Below are 22,293 nucleotides of genomic sequence, written 5' to 3'. Positions count from 1 at the left end.
ATCAAAGGACCTGCCTGCTGCCAAGCACAGGGAGCCATCGTCAGCATCTTGTGACAAATCACAACGGAAAAGAATGTGAAAAAAATGTGAGCCACATACACACGTGAAGTGAGGTCGCCCAGTCGTGTCCGACTCTTTGCGACCCCACGGACCATACAGTCCATGGAATTCTCCAGGCCGGAACACTGGAGTGGGGAGCCTTTCCCTTCTCCAGGGCATCTTCCCAAGCCAGGGAGCGAACCCAGGTCTCCAGCACTGCAGGCGGATTCTTTACCAGCTGAGCCGCCAGGGAAGACACACACGTACATAAAAAACTGAATCACTCTGCTGTACAACAAAAATTAACATCCCATTGTGAATCAACTACACTTCAATAAAATGAATTTTTTTAAAAAAAGAATAGGTCCTATCCATGAGAATTGTTATGAGTCGTCATTAAGACATGAAACTGACAAATCCTGGCATGTGGTTTGCTCTCAAATAATATTAGCAGTTGATAGTAGTAATAGTATTAATATTATAAGTGTTAGTTAATAAATTTATTAATTCATTATTAAATAATAAATATAGCTTACAATAGATATGCAGTAGCTACAATTATTTTTTAAACCTGCTTATAATATTTGTTGGTTATAGCAAATAAATCTGATGGTCCATTATAATATTTATCACTTTATCTATGACACGTGCTCTGTCACAGTGTGGCCCTGGCTCAGCAGCAATAGCTATTTGTTGAAAACCTAATTTCCTGGAACTTACCAGAATGGAAGAGTTTCAGGTCCCTCCCAGATCTATTGAATAAGAAGCCTTGGGCTGAAGCCCAACCATCTACTGTAACAAGCCCTCCAAGAGACTCGGATGCAGCTGAAGTTTAAGAACCACTTATGTAAGTCTAAGGTCTTGAAAAAAGACTTTATTTGCAGATTTTAAGAAGCAATACTTGCATTATAGCTTCAGAAAAAGCATTTTCATTAGTCCTTTATAAAGTCAATGCTTCAAAAATTCTCCTCTCTCCTCTGTGACCACAGATGGTAAAATTACTCGAGAAGTATGTGATGGCTGAGAACACAGAGCAAATAGAGCTTTTTACCTGTTCCCTAGGAGTTATCACCGTATCCTCAGCTTAGGGATCTGTATTTCCTTCCAGCCACCAAATCAATAAAAAATAGTGTGATTGATTCAGTGGAGCCATGAAGTTGTTGCCTTTACAATATGTGCAAAGGATATCTCTGCCTTGAGTAAAGCGAGCTTTCCCAAGACAAGAGATTAAAGTGTGATCCTTAGCAGGCTGTCTCCCAGGAGGTAACCACGCAGGTTACTAAGGGAGTAAGTAGTTAAGTACTGGAATCCAGGGCCTTTTCCTCTCCAAATGCATTTATGTATCAATAAAATAAAACTCAGGCTTCCCAGGTGGCTCAGTAGTAAAGAATCTGCCTGACAATGCAGGAGATGCAGGTTTGATCCCTGGGTGGGGAAGATCCCCTACGGTAGGAAATGACAACCCACTCCAGTATTCTTGCCTGGAGAATTCCATGGACAATGGAGCCTCGGTGGGCTACAGTCCATGGGGTTACAAGGAGCTGGACACGACTGAGCACACACACAAAGTAAAACTCAGACCAAACATCTGATTAAACAATGTTAAGGAATAAGTTTACAGTACAGTCAACCCATGCTGAAGAATATAATTCCACCATAAATGGTTAGTTAGATGAATCCAACACAAGGGAAGCACACTACACAAATTCCCCAGACTCTTAGCTTCCAAAAATTGTTCTTCACCTTAAATTATTCCTTTTCAATACAGCCTCTCAGTCACAGCTTATGCTCTAATTCCGTGCCCAGGCAAACAAGGAGTTAAAAAGGAATCGTCTAGTCTTTCAAATGTTTCAGAAAATGAAGGGATCCCTTCCCTCCTGTGTCCTCAGAGCAAGGCAAACGCTACATCATGAGGACTTAGATCTGGGTGCCATACATATGCTCATGAAGTTCTAGACAGACAGAACTGCATGTGGTCAGGAATAGCGAAAATTAAACAGTGACCTAAGACCCTCTAGTATATAAAGTCCCACTGGCAGAATGGGCAAAAATAAATACTGTAAATAATAGAAGGTCATCAATTTTATATTTTGGAACAACTCTCTCAGTAAAACTTAGCTAACTGAAGTCACAGGTATTTTCAATGTTTTAGCACTACAATTTAAATTATACTAAAGAATAATACATAATTGTTATTGACAAAAATAGTTTTATACAGAGATCATAATCTGCAAGGAAAATAATCCAGTATATTCAGTGTGTGAAGAAACATGTAGAGGTAGCAGATGAATGTGTTAACTGGGATTTATTCTTAAATATATTCTGAAGAATGAGGAACCAAAAGGAAAACATTCTTGCTAGAACAATCAGTTTAAAGACAGGCTTAGTCAGACAACTGAAGTACCAGAGCACTAAAATTTAAATACACTTGGAAAAAAGCCAGAGACGTCTGCTCACCAACAAACGTAAGTTTTAATTAAGCAAACTATGTAAACAAATGTCATTTTAGCTCCGATATAAAATAAGGCTATATTCATTTTTTCTAGAGAGAAAGCTACATGAAAAAAATCCTAACCTAGTATTTTAAGGAAACAACGTTCACACACCTGGATATAATAGTAACTTAAGCAATCATCTAAAAAGAACTCCGTGTTTACTTTTCTCAGTCAAGTCAACTTTGAAAAATCGACCTTGCCAGAAGCTTCCCCTGGGTACTGGGTAGACACTAGTTTACAGCCGGATAAATCCCAACTTCCTGAGTCACGAGGATTAATTAGCAAATAGCTGAAACTGGAAGGTGGAGAAAGTCAACAGTCCAGCAGCGCGGGAGCCGCTGGCGTGCCCCGAGGCGCTCCGGGCGGGGCGGGCGCCCGGCCAGGTCACGCCGCCCGCATCCCTGCTGACGCGGCAGGACCAGCGCGGCTGCGGCCGCTCCCGACCGTGGATCGGGACGGAAGACGCCCTCGACGTGAGAATCCAAGCACAGGTACACGGAGGGCCAGGCGTGCGCGGAGTCCACAGGCCCCTTTCCGCGAGGGGAGTGTGTGCAAGGGGGAAAAGTGGGGAGAAGAGGCCTTGGGCCCCAGATCAACCACGGGTGGGGAGGGGACTCATTTAAGGAGACGAACGATCCTTAGAAGATCAGAGTCTGGAGCCAAGGGTCCCCGCAGGGCTCCAAGGCAGGCCACCCCATCTGTCTCCTCCAGGGATCCTGACCCCCAGCCCCGGCTCTTTCTAAACCAGATGAACTAAGAGGGAAGCGCCTGCGGTCAAGAGGAGACGAGGACGAGGCAGGCAGTGCCCGGGCGTCCCAGCCCTGCTTCTCTGTCTGACCGGCAGCACCCACGTGGGCCTCCCCTTCGGAGAGCGCTGGCTGCGGGCTGCCCGCCTGCTCAGCTGGGTGATCGCATCAAGCCCCCCACAAACCCACCACTCCCAGCGCCCAGGGAAGAGGGTCAGAGCAGCCTACAGTCACACACAGGATCAACTGAAGGGCTGTCTGCCTCCCACCTCGGCCTTAACGTGTCACAGGCTGACACCTTTGCAGGAGACGAGTTTCTTTTCAAAGACAAAATACTTATCAAATGAAACGGAAAATCCCATGAAGATCTGTCCTGGGACTAAGCTCTCAAATCACCTCACTGGCCTGAAGGAGCAGAACTACCAGGAAGGTCTTCTTGGAGCCACAACTGGGGTGAAACAATTGCGTAAAATTACATTAAACACATAATAACACAGAGCAAAAGTTTTAAGATTTCTTTCAAAAGATGGGGAGCACCCCGTGGTCTGAGTCAGCCCCCCAGGCCAGATGCCCCCAGACGCAGTCCCAACACACAGGTGGAGGGCGGATGGCTCAGGGCCCAGCGCGGGCAACCAGCCTCTCACCCCACGAACCTCCCCCCCTTCTTCTAACTCCTCTGTCCCCCACTTTCCTCTCCCTGCCCCAGGGTTTAAGGAGGGCCACAATCAAACTGACAAAGCCGAGCAAGTGCACACACAGAATGACTCAAACTCCTAAATGATTTTATTCCTGCTTTTTTCTCTTCTTACCCATCAATTACTCCTTCATGTTGTTGACTCATTCCTCATGGTCACCCTTTCCCTTCACGTTTTTAGCATGATTAATTTTATGAAAAACTCTTCAAATAACACACTTTCCATTCACTAAAAAGGAACATGGTAAGGCAAGAAAGGTAAGAGACTCCCTTCTCTTCCATCCCTGTTTCTCTTGACTATGAGTATTTCAAGAGTAGAACATAAGAAAATCAACACAGAAGAAATATTTCTAATATTGACATTTTAACCTAAAATCCACACACGTATTTTCCATTTCCTACTAACTGGGTTATGACCAAGTGACCTCTGACAGCAGAAGTGGCTTACATTCCTTCTGTCATCCCTTGGGTGAAACATAGAAGAGACGACACAAAGGCTGGCCTTTCTCTGGTCAGCTCGCAACACAAACCTAAACAGCCTGCTGTCCCCATCTGGGGATATGTAATCACCTTTCCCAGGTGAAGGTAATGCTCTAACTTCCAAACAGAAAAGAATAAAATATTATAAAATTATGTCCTCACACATTTGAGTTTTGTTTCAGAAATTTTAGTGCGCAATGTTTTAACAAGAGTCAATTTTAAACTCTGACCTACATCAAGAAACAAATACGCTACTTTGATTATAACCCTGAACAGTTGGACTGGCATCTATCAAATGGCTATTGTGTGTAAAATTATTATTTTCCTAATTCTTACTGGGTTAGAGCAGAAGCCTTATATCTTTGAGATGTGTTATTAAAAAAAAAAAAAAAAAGACATCACTTACTCCACATAAATTGAGATTTGCACCCTTGCCATCTGACTCTGAAGGCTACTTAACCACTAAATGAAACCACCTTTGGAGGGTTGTTGGAGGGTTAAGTGATTTAAGCACGTGTGTGTGTTACCCACACAAAACACCAGGATGCACCCTAGGAGTGGACAATGCAGACTTGTCCTCCAACAGCTCAACTAGCGTTTTGAATTTTTAGCAAATTCACTTTCCTTAAACTCATTCATCCAGTTTACAAGACGCTCATCAGATGAGTGGTCCAGCCCAACACATCCAGGAGACGGTGGGTCCCCAGTAGCATCCATCTCAGGCCAGCACGGCGTTCCCATGGGGTCATCCTCATGAGCTTCTAACCTCAACTGCCGCCACCACTGGGGTTTACACTCCAGAGACACCGGCCAACCCTCTGTATCCCCACCCTCCCACCCCCCGACGGCCACAGCCACACAGACTGCCAGGCCCGACAGGCACATGGAAAGATGCTCCACATCACTGATTATTAGAGAAACGCAAATCAAAACTACCACAAGGGGCCACCTCACATCATCAGAATGGCCACCATTAAAACGTCTACAAATAACAAACACTGCAGAGGCTGTGGAGAAAAGGGACCCCTCCTACAATGCTGGTGGGAATGTAGTTTGGTGCAGTCACTACGGAGAAAACAGTATGGAGGTTCTTCAAAAAACTAAAAATAGAGCTATCATATAATCCTACAATCCCACTTCTGGGCACAGATATGGACAAAACTGTAATTCAAAAAGCTACATGCACACCTATATTCTTAGCAGGACTATTCACAATAGACAAGACATGGAAACAATCTAAATGCCCATTAAGAGATAAAGAGATAAAGATGTGGTACACACATACAACGAAATACTATTCAACCATTTGAGAATGAGAGGTGGCATTTGCGGCACTATGGATGGATCCGGAAATCATCACACTAAGTGAAATAACTCAGGAAGAGAAAGACAAATACCACATGATACCACTTAGAAGGAATCTGAAATATGGCACAACCGAGAGTGTGGGATAAGGGGGCTGGGAAGGAGGCTTAAGAGGGGGATACATATTTGTAGATACACACATACATATATACTAATGGCTGAGTCACACTGCTGTACGGCCAAAACCAACACAACACTGTAAAGCAGCTATTCTCAAATTAAAATTTTTAAAACTAAACAATAAATGAAATATGACACAAAGGAACTTATCTATGAAACAGAAGCAGATTCACAGTCCTAGAGAACAGGCTTGTGGCTGCCAAGGCAAGAAGGAAAGGGAGGGATGGAGCGGGCGTGTGGGGTTGGCAGATGCAAACTCTCACACACAGGATGGACAGACAAGGCCCCACTGCACGGCACAGCCAGCATCCTCTGATAAACCAGAATGGAAAAGAATCTGAAGAAAATGTATGTTGCTGTTTAGTTGCAAAGTCATGTCTGATTCTTTTGAGACTCCATGGACTGTCAGGCTCCTCTGTCCATGGAACTCTCCAAACAAGAATACTGGAGTGGGTTGCCATTTCCTTCTCCAGGGTATCTTCCCAACTCAGGGATCAAACTCAAGTTCTCCTACATTGCAGGTGGATTCTTTACCACTGAGCCACGTGGGAAGAAAATGTATACATCTGTATAACTAAGTCAACTTTGCTATACAGCAGAAATTAACACATTGTAAATCAATTATACTTCAATAAAAATTTTTCTTGAAAAAAGACTGCCAGACCAGCAGCCACCAAAGGGGCATCTCTTCATCCAGAACCTCACTTCCCCTGGACTCATCTCAGAAATGGAAACGTCTTGTCAGAGTCTTCAGCTCCGACATCCCACACGCCAACCCTCACACCAGCCCCCCTCTGCTCCAGCCTGTGCAGGGTCCGCTCACACGGGAGGCATGGGACACACAGGATGACACAGAAGCCAGGCGGAGGGCAAGGCAGACTGCTGGCGTGATACTCTCCTTAGAAGTCACAACACACTTCCTTATGAAAGCATCATAAAGCAGAGAGCGTCCACCTCTGACCAACATATCAGAAGATGAGGAACAGAAATCCCAGCAGTAATCCCACAAATTGACCCTCAGATGGGGAGTGGATGACATGGCTCACCTGAGGGGCATACCAGATTTGGGGGAGGGATTCTGTCCATGGGTGATGAGAGAGAAGACCAAAGCTTCTCTCGGCCATCTGGTATACCCCATGAAATAAGCATCCCTTTTATAGACGGTTATTAGATGTGATTTTAGTATGGGCACCATCTCCCTAGGCTACATGATGTTAAATAGGATCTCCAAGACAGCCTAAGAATATAACCACTTTTACCATAATGTTTCTATGTGAGAAAAGTCTCTCCAAGTCCCAAACAACAGACTTAAAATACTACCTCCCTCTGACTGCAGGACATAAAATGCGAAAAAAAGGGAACTAAGTTAACTGTGAAATCCCATGGGGTCCTTAGATGAGATTTATAGAATTACTGGATTGGTGGGACCCAATAATGCCAAGAAACTGTATGCACGCGTGGTGCACATGTGTATTTCGGAGGAGAGCCTACAACAGATCCTCAAAGTGACCCATGGGACATGAACAAATATTAATCAAGAACCACAACTATTAACTACATCACAGAGAAACACAGAATAAGCATCAACTTCTGGTTCACATTAAGTACAAAAAAACTGAGTCTAGACTTCTGTCTATAACCCATCTTTATTCCCACCTAACTCTCCACCATCCACATGAACCTGACACCAGAACTTGCCTAGAATCTTGAGAGGAAAAAAGTTATTAAAAACTGCAGTTTTCAACACCCTAACATGTAAATATTTACATACTTCTTAACCTGCGGAGATTTTGGAGAGTCTAATAATGAGAGGTTGGACTGAGGTCACAGACCACACCGCCATCACTGGGCACTTGTCTCCAACCCCCATCAGGACCCATAGGCCACACACCAAGTAACAACAGATGACTGAAATGAACGTGAAATACTCTAGAACTGAAAGTCTGCAGCTGATACTGAAAGGTTTTTCTTCAGAGGCATATACTAAAGTATTGTACAATAAATTAAAGTCTGCAAAACCATCCCAAGATGCAAAAGAAATGCACACTGACCTTCATGAGATGCTGATTTATCCATTTTGTAAATGTTTTCTTTTGAACTTTGTCCCGTTCATCTGGAAGGGGGAGAAAAGATATAAAAGGTTAGTAAAAATCCAGGAAGAGGAGACCTTCATTATCATTATGCAAATAAAGAAAAGTAAGATGTTCAAAAGGTACTGTTTAGTGCACTTGAATTTTCTTGCCAAGTTTTGGCACCGTGAGGTTTGAAAGACCTCTTCCTGATGCAGCGTCTGCCAGCACTGACCTCTGCTGCATCACCCCCTACTCCCACCACCACCATCAGGAAGCCCTCTCAACCCCTCTGCCACCACCAGCTGAGGGCAAGCCCTTGCATGAACTTCCCAAAGCACTTGGCCACAGATTACATCCCACTTGGTCTTCAAGACCACGAAAGGTAGGGTTATTTCCATCTCACAGAAGAGGAGACCAAGACCTCCAGCAGTTAAAAGATTTGTCGGCAATTATTTCGCAAACACGTAAAGTTGAAAGGCATGACTGAATTCATGTCCTCTGGCTTGAATTACAAACCAAGCAGTTCTCTGCTAGATTCCCTGTGTTGAACCATCTGGTAACAATGGAACACGCCACTAGATCCTTGTCATGGAGGGTGATGCTGTCCTGGTTTCTAGACATGGTTCAGAGAACGGGGAGGGAGGTCTTATGATTTAGGAGGACAAGCACTGGAATACTCTGGCTCATCACGTTATCATTTCAAAGAGAACCCTGATCTCCAATGCCTAGAGAGGAGGCTGGTAGCCACACCTGCTCCCTGTCCGCTCGGAGGCAGGAATCCTTGCGTGCTGTCCCCTCCTCCTCTCTCTGCATCTGGGGATGGCTCTTTGTCTCTCTTCCTCTCTTTCCTTTCCTCTCACTGGTCCACATCTCCATCCTTTCCTTGGCGGCAAACAGACCTCACTCTCTTCATCTCTTTCCCTCCTCATTCTTCGGCCCTGAGTCCCCATAAACTACTTTAACAGGAAGGAAAGTGTCTCTGAAAACGCTTACCTAAAAACAGAGCAACCATATGATAATGCAATCCTACTCCTGGGCATACCAAGAAAACCATAATTCCAAAAGACCCATGCACCACAATCTTCACAGCAGCACCGTTTACAACAGCCAAGATGTGAAAACAACCTGCATGCACACCACAGTTGAGTGGATAAAGATGCAGTCCACACCTACAATGGAATGCTACTCAGCCATGGAAAAGGACGATGCTATAAGAACACAGGTGGACCTAGAGAGAATCACGCTGCGTGAGGCAGTCAGACACAGAGAGACAAACACCATGTGAAATCACTTAAATGTGGAATCTGAAATACGACACGAATAAACCTACGACACAGACACAGACACAGAGAACGGACTGGTGGTGGCCAAGGGGGCTGGGGGGAGGAAGGGGAGTTTGGGATCAGTAGATGCAAACGGTTACACAGGATGGGCAAACAACAAGATCCTACTGCACAGCACAGGGGACCACATTCAGTATCCTGCGATAAACTGTAAGGAAAAGGATGTAAGAAAGAATGCATATATGACTGGATCACTGCTGATCTAAAAAGGTGATACAGATGAACTTGTTCACAAGACAGAAACAGACTTACAGACGCTAAAAACAGATGCACGGTCAGCACAGGGGAAATATGGGCTGGGAGACAAATCAAGAGTGTGGGACCAGCACACACACACTGCTATATGTCAGACAGACAAGCAGCAAGGGTCTCCTCTATGGCCCGGGGAACTCTACCCAATGCTCTGTAACAACCTAATGGGAAAAGAACTTGAGAAAGGATGGACATGTGCATACGAACAACTGGACCACGCTGCTACACACCTGAAACTCACACACTGCAAATCAACTATAATCTGATAAAATAAAGAAAGGAAATGCTTGTCCTACACACGGAAAGTACTTATGTGCTTTACACTAATTCCCCCCATCACAAACATTTCTACCGGAGAGTGCTGCTCTAGGACAATTTGCCAATAAATACAAAAAGTCTTAAAAATATACATGCCGTATCCAGCAAGTCCACCTCTAAAATTTAGCCTAAAACTAGAGTGATGGTTGTACACAAAATGTATCAGTGGCAATATAAATCAGTGTAACTATTTCAAGATAAAAGTTTTGAAAAAAAAAAATAAATGTTCAGTGATAAGGAAATGAATAAATAAATTTTAATAAAGCAATCCAAAGGTTTGTTCAGATTCACTTCTTTGCAAGCTACCTAGTGATGGCATGTTACTTAGGGTTATCTTACCCTTTAATGCCATCATGAAAGGAAGGGGGCAGACCGTATAGTTTCTTTCGTGTTTCACAAGCATTTGTTCCCCTAAGTATCCCCTGGAAACCCTTCCCACGTCCCATCAACGTCAGCGGGAACCAGAAAGACACCTGAACAGAGACTGTCACTGTGTACTGTCAATAATACATTCCCTTTCAGTGAGCAAACCTCTAGTGTAACTTTTTTGGCTGTGGCACTCGGGATCCCATTTCCGCCAACCAGAGACTGAAGCTGTACCCCCTGCAGTGAGCATAGCTTCCCAACCAGCAGGTCACCAGGGAATCCCCTAGTCTCATTGTTACCTTCACACTGGGTATTAAACACTAGAAAAGCTGACCAAGGAGATAGAAGGTTGCTGAACCTGAATATAAATGCTTAGAATTTATGCTAAAATTATTAAACTTGCCTTGGGACTTCCCCGGCAGTCCAGAGAGTGGTTGGGACTCGAAGCTCCCACAGGGGCGAGGGCTGGATCCCTCGTTGGGGAACCAGGATCCCACGTGCCATGCAGTGCATACACGAAAAAAGAAACTGGCCCGATCCGCAACATAAGAACCGCAGGCATTGTGCATATAACTAGTCTGCCAAGGCCAATTGCATCAATAATTGTTAACCAGTATCACCATCCACAAAATATTTATGAATTCCCCTGCTAGTCCCCTGGGGCACGAACCAGAACTCAGTCATCTTTATCTACCCCACAGTAGAGGCCATGAAGCTTTTGTGCACTTAACAAACATATGCCCGTGATGTGAATTAATTATGTTTCTCAAAGGACAATCCTCCACAGGATCCTCCTGCCTTCAATCCTTCCCAGCATCAGGGTCTTTTCGAATGAATCAGTTCTTTGCATCAGGTGGCCAAAGTATTGGAGACCATATGACCTAGCAAATCCCACTCCTGGACATATATCTAGAGAAAAATGTAATTTGAAAAGAACCCCAGTGTTCACAGCAGCACTGTTTACAACAGCCAAGACATGGAAGCAACCCAAAGTGTCCATTGACAGATGAATGGATCAAGAAGAGGTGGTATGTGTGGTGTGTGTGTTTGTGTGTGTGTGTGTCTGTGTGTATGCACATATACAAGTGTGAATGATGTTCAACACTTGATTTAGATATTATGAGTATGTCCACTGACAACTAAATGCTACCAGAACCATGGAAACCAAATGAACTTTTTCATCAACACATTCACAACGCTGTATCAGTTTCTCAGGTACGCAGCGCAGTGACTCAGGTTTTAAACTATACTTCAATAAAAAATAAATTAGAAGAAGCCCTGATCTCATAATTTCAGATTAAAAGAGGCCTAGTTAGAACCCAAGTGTTGTGATTCCCCCAGAACTGCTCCCACTACCCCGAGATCCTGCCGCCTTTCCAAGGGGAGTGCTGAGCACCCCCGAACACAGGCGCTGCTGGGAGCCGAGGCTGTGGACTTCGGACGAGCGCAAACGAGGGCACCTGCTCACCACCGTCGAGGGCTCCTATCACACCTCAGCAATGCTGCTCTCACCTCCAGCAAAGAAAACAGTGCGGGCTGGGGGAGGACTACCTAGGCAACATCCATATGAACACCATCCAGTTAGAAACCTAGGACTCTAATGCTACATTACTCGTGAGAGTCCCTTGGACTGCAAGGAGATCCAACCAGTCCATCCTAAAGGAGATCAGTCCTGGGTGTTCACTGGAAGGACTGATGCTGAAGCTGAAACGCCAATACTTTGGCCACCTCACAAGAAGAGTTGACCCATTGGAAAAGACCCTGATGCTGGGAGGGATTGGGGGCAGGAGGAGAAGGGGACGACAGGGGATGAGATGGTTGGATGGCATCACCGACTCGATGGAAATGAGTCTGAGTAAACTCCGGGAGGTGGTGATGGACAGGGAGGCCTGGTGTGCTGCGATTCATGGAGTCGCAAAGGGTCGGACACGACTGAGCGACTGAACTGAACTGAACTGAATGTTAAATCGTCAAGGCAAAAACCTAAGGTGTACTATTCATTCGAGATCCTTACACTCTGGACTCCCCTGATGGCCCTGTGCTCCAGAGCCCATGCGCCACCACCAGAGAAGCCACCACAATGGGAAGCCCACGCGCCAGAATGAAGAGGGCCCCCGCCCGCCGCAGCTAGAGAAACCCCACGCACAGCAGTGAAGACCCAGTGCACTCAAAGGTAACGCCTTTTTAAAGAAACTACATTTAAAAAATCCTTATAATTCAAGAACAGACAGCTTCCATATCAAGCTACAAAAATACAAGATGAAAGCATTCCTATAACTATCTACCAAATTTTTATTAATTTACTGAATCATCACATAATAATATGAGGGCTTCCCTGGTAGCTCAATCAGTAAAGAATCTGCCTGAAATGCAGGAGACCCAAGTTCGATCCCTTAATCAGGAAGATCCCCTGGAGGAGGGCATGGGAACTCACTCCAGTAATTTTGTCTAGAGAATTCCATGGACAGAGGAGCCTGGCGGGCAACAGTCCATGGGGCCGCAGTAGTCAGACATGACTTAGCGACTAAACCACCATAATAATATGAACTCTAACAAATTTACTCTGTCCCATTAAATTTAACATATGATGTGTATCATATAAACTCCTTTTAGTACATAATGATTAATAAAATATATTTATTTTTTAAAAAAGAATGTATATATATATACATGTAACTGAATCACTCTGCTGTAGAGCAGAAATTAACATATTATAAATCAATTACAGTTCAAAAAAAATAAATTTAAAAATAAAAATGTATGTCTTGGGTTATGGAAAGCCATACACATTAATATGTTAACTGCATAATGTACAATGAAAAATTAGAAGCAATCTAATTATATATTTAATGATTACTAAATTCTGATTTTTCCTTTTAAATATATATATATTCATTTATTTTCTCAATTAATAAAAACCAGTTCTATATTTTAAGGAACATGAAGAACAGAACACAAGTTCTTAAAAACTACTCATGTATTGGTTGATTTCTTAGCCACGTGACAGGTTAAGAAAGCTGATTACATCAAATGATCAAATGAGAGACTTACATAATACAACCATATACAGGCTTTTTTGATCACTGACGTTTTGTTGTGGTTGATAGCTCAAAAGCAGTATTGAAAATGTAAGGTGGGTGTTAAGACATTTAGCAGGTCGATACTGAGGTAATATGTGGGGATTATGGTCCACAGCTAAAATACCGGCTAAGGCACGAAGACTAACCTGAACTAAATAACACATGTGATTCATAGATTCTGATACTGTTTTCAAACAATAATAACCTAACCTTTTCTTTTAAGTCATGATAAACCTAGACAAGCCCCCTTCAAGTACACCAAAGGAGTGTCTTTTACCCTCAGAGGCTCCCAGGATGCTACGGTAATGAGGAAAGAGCTAACGTGGAATCAGGGGCTCAACTTTCTTCTAGAAAGCAACTTACAACCTGGGAACAACTGAAGTCTGGGCAGACAGTGATCTACCACTTTCCACACACATTATTTCAAGAGGGAGTATTCAAGATGACACCATCTAATTTTCCAATTATAAGTTTCATAATGGCTCTTTCTTTCACTTCAGCGAGGGAGGTCTAACGCTGAGGTTTATATTTAGGGCGACGTTGCTAAGGCAACACAAAGGAAAAAACTCTCTTGAGTTATTAACTGATTCTGCTTGTTTTACAAATTACTTTTCTGAATGGAGCTTTAAAACATTCCTCTGTTGGAAAAGCACTCCATTTAGAGAATATGTTTTAAATGAAAACATACATTTATGATCACCTTGTAAAGTACAATGTGGCTGACATTCCACAATGACAAAGAAGGCAAACAACAGCAGAGTTTGAAAAAACAAAAAGTATAAAAAGAGTACCGATTATCACAACTTACACTGGTCTTCGGTAAAATCCAATCAAAGCTAAACCACTTCATATCACCCATAAAATAACTATAGGATTATCTCAATGCATGCCCTAGGTCCAACAAGGGGGAAGTCCTGTCCAGGGAGCCGCAGGAGAGGTCACGGAAGCCCGCCCAGACTCTGGAAGGAGCCCCGCAGTCTACGACAGCCCCGCCGTGGGACCCATCGGGTCCTGCATGACCCCGCCCCGGACCCTGCAGCGCGGAGGCCAGCGGACAGGTGGCTACTGACCCATGCAGCACATCAGCGCCACCAGCCTCGAGTTCCAGTCCCGATCGTCCCGCAGGACCTGGCCCATCCTTCCGCGGGAAATCTGTCCGGCAGCTCCCTAAGCTTTCCGAACCAGCACTCATGTGTCAGAGTTCTGGCAAGTTTCAGGACAGGAGGGCAAACACTGACTAGACACTCCCACTCACAAGCAGTCAACTCCCCCTTTTAAACAAACATGAGCAAAGCCCGCCTCCGCCACTATTTTGCCGGGGACGCAGACAACTCTTACTAAAAGGAAACTAAATCATCTCTTTCTCCTTTGACCCTTCAAGCTGTTCAAATGAAGTCCCTCGAAAAGAAAGTTGTGCTTGCCTAACTTTTTTTGCAACCGGGCAAACCAATCAGATGTTAGATTTCACTCCTGCACCAGCTCATCACATTCCCTCCTCTAACACCCCAGGCAGGATTCCCCCGGGATTAAAAAAAGAAAAACAACCAGCTCAACTAGTTTAACTCATCTCTCACGTGCACACCATGAAGGTGATTTATATAGGAAGCTGAGCTTTATAGGCTGGACACACGTCCTTCAGGGGAAATACCACCGTCAGGTATTTCTTTCTGTACATTCACACAATTCCACATGAATCTCACCATGATTCTTGGAGCTGGATAGTACATTCACATTTTAATGACGTCACAAACAAGGCTGGGAAGATCAAGAAACTAGCCTGAGATTTCACAGCCTAAGTGGGACCTGAAATCTGATGCCAAAACCCACTTCTTTCTTGTGTCATCAAATGACAGAAGCCCCAATCTAATTATGCAGGAAAAACAAGGAGTCTCCAATTTAAAAGGACTTCACTTTCAAGCATGAAGAAAAATGTCAAGAAATGAGGACCTTTGTTCTAAAGAAACACCAGACCAAGTGTCCTCGGCACAACTCTGTTTGTCTGAGACATTAGACAAACACACCTGCTCCAATAGAAACTGTGCAAACAGTAATTCCACAAACAACAAACATCTGACAACAGGGAACCTGCCTCTTTGACCAGGCCAAGGGGAAAAGACAAAGCCAGATGAACAGTGGCTTTGAATGTGCTGTGAGATGTTCAAGTAGGATCGCTAAGTCTACTCCAAATAGACTGTGACAAAACTGTATCAACTTCTACAAAAGCTTGAAGTATCCTTCACTTTCTCTCCCATTCCAACTGTCTTATTTCAGAGCCCCAAACTCCACTACCACAAAGCCTCAGCCTACCTACTTTCTTGAAAGAGTGTGATAACGCTAGCAAACAGGGAGTGCCTGCTATGTGCCAGGTACTATTTTTATCTACAGACATGTAACACACATAGACTGCCAGGCATGCGAACAAAATCCGTCATGGGATCATGCCACCCACTCACAGCAGGATCTGAAGCACTTAGAGCTTAACCAGTTGCCCAGGATCACACAGTCACCAAGGGCAGAGGGTGGGGAGAAGATGCAGTGTGCATAAGCATAGTCAATATGATCATTTCATACTCAGAAAACAAAATACCAGCTTTTAAAAAATAAACTAACAAAAAGGAAAAGGCGAGGCTTGGCCAGATCTTCAGTGGTGGGGATACATCAAAGATGGAATTCACCTTCTGCAGATCAGTGATTCTAGAAAGTGGAGGAAGGATACTCAGGAGGGCTTCCCGGGGGATCACAATGGAATTTAGGACAAGGATGAGATCTCTGCATTTACTAATAATGGTCAGGTGTGAATTTTGGAAGACTAGGAGCCACCTGGCAAAAGGCTCTATCCAAAGAGAGAGAGAGAAGCGAGAGATAAACGGAAGGGGATCAGAGGGAGTAAAAGACAAGATGAAGTGTGGAGTCTGTGAGAGGGAAGACGGGAGGCAGAGGAAAGGGGGTCTAGGGAATTTCCCTGCTCCTGCCAGGAAGCACCTCTGTGATACAACACAGAGAAAGCAGTGGAGGGAAGCTGTAAGATTTCTTTTCTTACAGAAGAAGGAAAACTGGCTGGAAGAAACAGCTGGGATTAGTGAGACGACCAGCTCCTGGGACTGACAGGCTGTGAGCAGGAAGCTCAGGAGGGCAGGGGTGGGGCAGGGTGGGAGTCAAACCTGATGCCGCGGCCCCATGAGCCCCCACCCGCTGTGAGCTTCACCCCCATGGCTGGGGCCCTGGGCCTCATCCCAGTAACAGCAGCCCCGCCCACTCGTCAGAACCTTCACCCACAACTGGGACTGGGGATTGCAGGCGCAATCCCATTTTGGTTGCAAACTCTTCCCCAATAACAGAAGCATCATGATGTCCCCATGAGCACAGCTGACATCCAATTTCCAGCTGGTCCATTGGTCTGCGTGCCCCGCCTCTGTGGGACCACAGATGAGGAGGAAGAAACTGGATGTCTCGGAGCCCTAGCCAAGCTTTCCCCCAACCCACTTGGTTAAAAGCAAGATTCTTTTCAGGACAATTCCACCAAAATCATGCCATTGATCTATTCATCATTAGAAAAAATAAGATTGCAAAATATCCTAGGACTCCATGGATGAAAGTAGACCAGTGTTATTTCCCAGTAACTCCTCAGCTTAGTCACGACTGCAAAGTCCCACTAACTCCAAGCCTGGTCCCCCACCGAGGAGCCTGGTCCAGCTCTGGGGTCCTTACTTCCAGTCATAGCACATCTCGTGCTCTGCATGATGCACACAGTTTAACACTCTGGGGGAGAGAGGTTCTCTTTTCTTCATTCTTAAGTTCAATTCTTCTTTGCTTAAACAGAATTCTTCCTCTTCTACAAGAAATGACAGCATCAAAACCTTAGGGCTCTCCTTTTATCATTACTGCCTTCATCCGTTTAAATTCCCAATGCCAATGATTTTTCTGAGTGTTTTCTATAACTATTATTTGTTAAGATCTGAATCAAAAAGAAATTGACATTATTTTCTATCACAGTTCCTCCTTGGTCAGAGCATGATCTACAGTTTATTGCTAGATCTAAGTATGGTTAAAAGTTACACTTCAAAAGGAGTTAGTGGCACATCTAAATGATAATCTTCACAGAGAAGCTCTTTACTCTTTCAGAAACCCTTAAACTTTCTCCCAAGGAGATGAAGACAGCTTAAAAAGGAGATGATGCTGACAATGTACCTCAGACACACAGGATAATAAAATCTTCAGATGTATCCTCCCTGACAGTATATGAGGAAACTACAGAAAACCAGAAAGGAGAATGAGAAAAAATTAAAACAAACCATTTAGAAGAAAGTATTAAAAATTATGTTTTAAAATAGCTGGGTAGGAAGAGAGTTTCAAAACTAGTTACACCCCGCCCCCCAAAATGAACATATCAATGGCTGACCAATCTGATGAAGCCCTGATACAACAGATGCTATAAATGAAGTTTTAAAAATGACAAAAAAAATATATGCTATATATATAATACACACCAAGAATATCCAGAGTAGATGAAAAATCCCATTAATAATCAATAAGATAAAAAGACAGCCCCTCCCCGACTACAAATGATGTCAGCACACAATTCAGAGGAGGAATGAAAAAGATTCAGGGAAAGGCTGCCCCAGCCTTCCAATCAAGAAATGTACAGGAAGCAAAAGATTTCACACCAGCATAAATTTTATAAGAATGACAGTAACTAGAGCAGAGTCAGACAGCTCCATATGTGCAGTAGCAAAAAAAAATTATGAGGGCAATTTGTCAGGATCCATTACAAATGAAAATGTATACAACTTTCTGCATGAACAATTCTACCTGTAGTAAATCTAAATACTTCTATATATGGGATCAGCATACAAAGATGTTTATGGCAGCAAAATACATGAAACCACTTCAATGTCAGTCAGTAGGAGACTAGATGAATGAATTATACCTAATCCACCTTCTAGAATACCAACAAGGGAAAATGTGTACAGCATGACATAAAAAGACTGCAAGATATACAGTTAAGTGGGAAAAATGCAAAATTATATATATAGAGAGAGAGAATATACACCAAACTGAGAAAGAGCCATTTCATCAAAGGGGCTGAAACTAGAAGGAGGGGGAGGGTGCTGGTAAATTTCACTTTTCATTTTGCATATTTCTAGATGGAGTGTTTCTTTTACAAGAAAGATGTGCTATGTAGGACTATTAACAACAACTGTGAGGAAAAATCTGTTTCAAGTTTTTTATTTATTTATGTATCGAATACCCTGCAAGAGAAGTCGGTTGGGTCCCTGGGTAGGGAAGACCCTCTGGAGAAGGAAAGGGCACCCCACTCCAGTCTCCTTGCCTGGAGAATCCCATGGATGGAGGAGCCTGGGGGAGGGGGGTACAGTCCATGGGGTCCCCAAAGAGTCGGACAGGACTTAGTGAGTAAACCAACTCTCTCTAGAGGCGATACAGAGAAAAGACAGACACGGGCAGGCGCAGCCCACCGGGATCTGAAGATGGAGAGAAACACCTGCACTGCGGCCACCTGCTTTCAGGCTGCTGGCCCTGGAGAGGGGGGAGGGGGAGGAGGGAGGCTGGGGAGGGGGAAGGAAGGAAGGGGGGAGGATGGGGACGAGGGGGGAGGGAGAGGGAAGGGGGAGGATGAGGAGGGGGGAGGGAAGGGGGAGGATGGGACGGGGAGGGTGGAGGGTGGAGAGGGGAGAGGGAAGGGGGGAGGATGGGACAGGGGAGGATGGCGGGGGGGGGGGGGGGGGGGGGGGGGGGGGGGAAGGGCGGAGCAGCTGGCGACGCCTCCTCGGAGGGCGGCGCCCAGCCTGGGATAGCAGTGATGAGTGTTTAGAGACCCTGAAAGGAGAACCAGTAACAGAAAATATTCAGCGATCGCCCCCCAAGTGCAACCGCCATGGAACAAAACGCAGTCTGGTTTTGCGCAGGTTGTCAGGAATCCAGTGGCAGGGCCGGCCGGGGGTAATGTACTAGGCAGGCTGAGGCGGAACAGGAGCCGCACGAAGCCCCCCAGACGCCCTCCCGCGCCGCCCGCCGTCAGCCTCCGCCGCGTGCTCGCGGTCAGGGCGGCAGCCGCGCACCCGGGACAGGATCCCCGGGGTCGGCGGCTGGAAACCGAACGGCACTGATGGGTTCTGCTCGGAAGAAGACTCTACTGGTATCTGTTCTCACGACTGGCCAAGAACTGACTATACAACTCCCAGCATCTGCTTTTAATCTACCTTCTCCACCTAAGCATCCTAAAAGCACAGGAACAGGACACCAATAACCTCCCAGGTGCAGCTACACTGCTGGAAGGTACGTGACCGCTGCTGCTCTGAGTCACCACGTAGGACAGGAAGTCCGCACAGGTCTCTATCTGTGTTACACTCGCTTCCCAAGGCTGTGGAATTACAGGGTGACTCACGTGTGCTTTCCCTCCTGTAAGAGCTGGGCTAGACCCAGAGGGAGTCAGCAGCGGGCTAAGAAGGTGGAGATCACCAAAAACAAGACCCCCAGCCACTGGGAAAACGTCAACCGAGGCTTGTTTCACAGAGAGACTGCCTCCTGCCCAGGGCTTTTATTTCAGGGGAGTTTATGGCTTGTGGGGGCAGCTGTCTTAGTTACAGAATCAGGAAGCATGCCCGTGGACTTCGGGAGCCACAAATCAGGTGATTCAACCCACACCCCAGCACCAGCACCATCACCACCCCATCACTACTATCACCACCCCCATCACTCCCACCCCATCACTATCACCACCATCACCACCATTCACTACCATCCCACCCACCCCATCACCACCACCATCACCACACACTACCATCCCACCCCCATCACTCCCACCCCATCACTATCACCACCCCATCACCACCACCATCACCACACACTACCATTCCACCCCCATCACTCCCACCCCATCACTCCCACCCCATCACTATCACCACCCATCACACCACCATCACCACACACTACCATCCACCACCCCATCACTCCCACCCCATCACTATCACCACCCCCATAAACACCGCCATCACCACCACACTCACTACCATCCCACCCACCCCCCACACTGTCCCCACCACAATCCATCATGCCACCGCAGCCACCAACTACCACCCCCACCATCACCCCAACACTACCACCACCCCATCACCCCCACCATGATAATCACCCCCACCACAGCCACCAACTATCACCCCCACCCCATCACTATCACCACCCCCATCACCCCCACCCCCATCACTACTATCACCACCCCCATCACCCCCACCGTAACCACCACACCCTCCCACAGGCCCCCCCAGGATCGCTGACGACCAAGAGAGGCGGGCAGATGGCTAAGCATCTGGGAGCCAGGAGAGCCCCCCCTGGGCTTGTGTCATCTTGTATGGAGAAGATCTCCAAACCTGCGTTAGCCAGGGCTGCATGCTCCCAACCAGAGCTCACCCAGAACACCCCAGACAACAAGGAAGGAAGTAAAACAGCTCTGACTGAAGTCAGAGGAGCAAAGAGCTTCTCCCCAGGTTACCCAGCAGAGCATCACCTTGGGTTGACCATTCCCAGCCTGCACATCCTACAGATCTCTTGCCTTGTCAACCAGCTTTTTTCCCTTGAAAACCAGAGGCGAGTTTTGAAAAAGTGCTTCCTCAGAGATGCTTCCCAGACTTTCCAAAGACTCTATGCACCTTTATTATATACTATTAGAAGAGCGGTTCCAAACGTTCCAATCCCATGACCCCTCCCCACCCGTCTTTATAAGAAAACAGCATGCCTATCCGGGCCCCCCAAAAGAAGAACGTCAAAGCACACTTATTGATGACACATTACATAACGGAAGTCAGGGCTCAAAGAACAAAGAAGAGAACCTGAAGGACCACGTGCCTGGTAGCAGATGCCCACGAGGAAGCTCTCTAAAGGCTGACTCTGTCTGGGAAAACGGGCCCCCCGAGGTGCGGCTGAGGGCATCTTTGGGGAGTTGGCGACGGTGACGCAGGAGCCTTAATCATGTTCACAATGTTATGTGTTCTGACTTAGGAAGTACAATGCCTGACATTATTAATGCAGCACCTCCAGAGCCAGGCCCTGCCCTAAGCGTTTGATATTTCACCGTGGAGATCTGCTATCCTCCTCCACCCTCACAGTGGAGGAAACTGAGGCACCAGGATGTTACTTGGTCAAGTCAGAAGGGAATAGGGTGAGTCAGTAAAGGCAAGGGGCCTGCCTCTCTCCTGTCCCCATTTCTCCCTGAACATGTACAAGATTTCAAGTGAATACTGCATAAGAATATTAACTTGAATATTCACAAGAATATTCTCATATAAGAATATTCTTATACAATATTATAGAAGAAAATCAATACAGAGGAAATATTTCTGTCTAATATATAAGATTTCTAATCTAAACTTCATAACTTATCTTTGCAGAGTACATCATGAGAAATGCTGGGCTGGAGGAAGCACAAGCTGGAATCAAGATTGCCGGGAGAAATATCAGTAACCTCAGATATGCAGATGACGCCACCCTTGTGGCAGAAGGTGAAGAACTAAAGAGCTTCTTGATGAAAGTGAAAGAGGAGAGTGAAAAAGTTGGCTTAAAGCTCAACATTCAGAAAACTAAGATCATGGCATCTGGTCCCATCACTTCATGGCAAACAGATGGGGAAACAGTGGCTGACTTTATTTTTCTGGGTTCCAAAATCACTGCAGATGGTGATGGCTGCTACTGCTAAGTCACATCAGTCGTGTCCGACTCTGTACGACCCCGTAGATGGCAGCCCACCAGTGATTGCAGCCATGAAATTAAAAAACACTTACTGCTTGGAAGGAAAGTTATGATCAACCTAGACAGCATATTAAAAAGCAGAGACATTACTTTGCCAACAAAGGTCCATCTAGTCAAGGCTATGGTTTTTCCAATGGCCATGTATGGATGTGACAGTTGGACT

General features: G+C 45.4%; 1 protein-coding gene across 16 annotated transcripts in view; it reads right to left on the bottom strand.

The window, feature by feature from the left end:
* DST (dystonin) overlaps positions 1-22,293 on the bottom strand; it is a 511,627-nt gene that overhangs the window by 285,942 nt on the left and 203,392 nt on the right. For all 16 annotated transcript variants that reach the window (XM_043450645.1, XM_043450644.1, XM_043450646.1 and 13 more), the window contains one exon: positions 7,991-8,052. In XM_043450645.1, coding sequence (XP_043306580.1) covers positions 7,991-8,052 — 62 coding nt within the window. The remainder of the gene's footprint in view (positions 1-7,990; positions 8,053-22,293) is intronic.

The sequence above is a fragment of the Cervus canadensis genome, chromosome 28 (genome assembly GCF_019320065.1).
Source record: "Cervus canadensis isolate Bull #8, Minnesota chromosome 28, ASM1932006v1, whole genome shotgun sequence".
Classification (NCBI taxonomy): domain Eukaryota; kingdom Metazoa; phylum Chordata; class Mammalia; order Artiodactyla; family Cervidae; genus Cervus; species Cervus canadensis.
The sequence above is the reverse complement of the archived record's forward strand: the minus strand, read 5'-3'. Positions and strand labels throughout refer to the sequence as shown.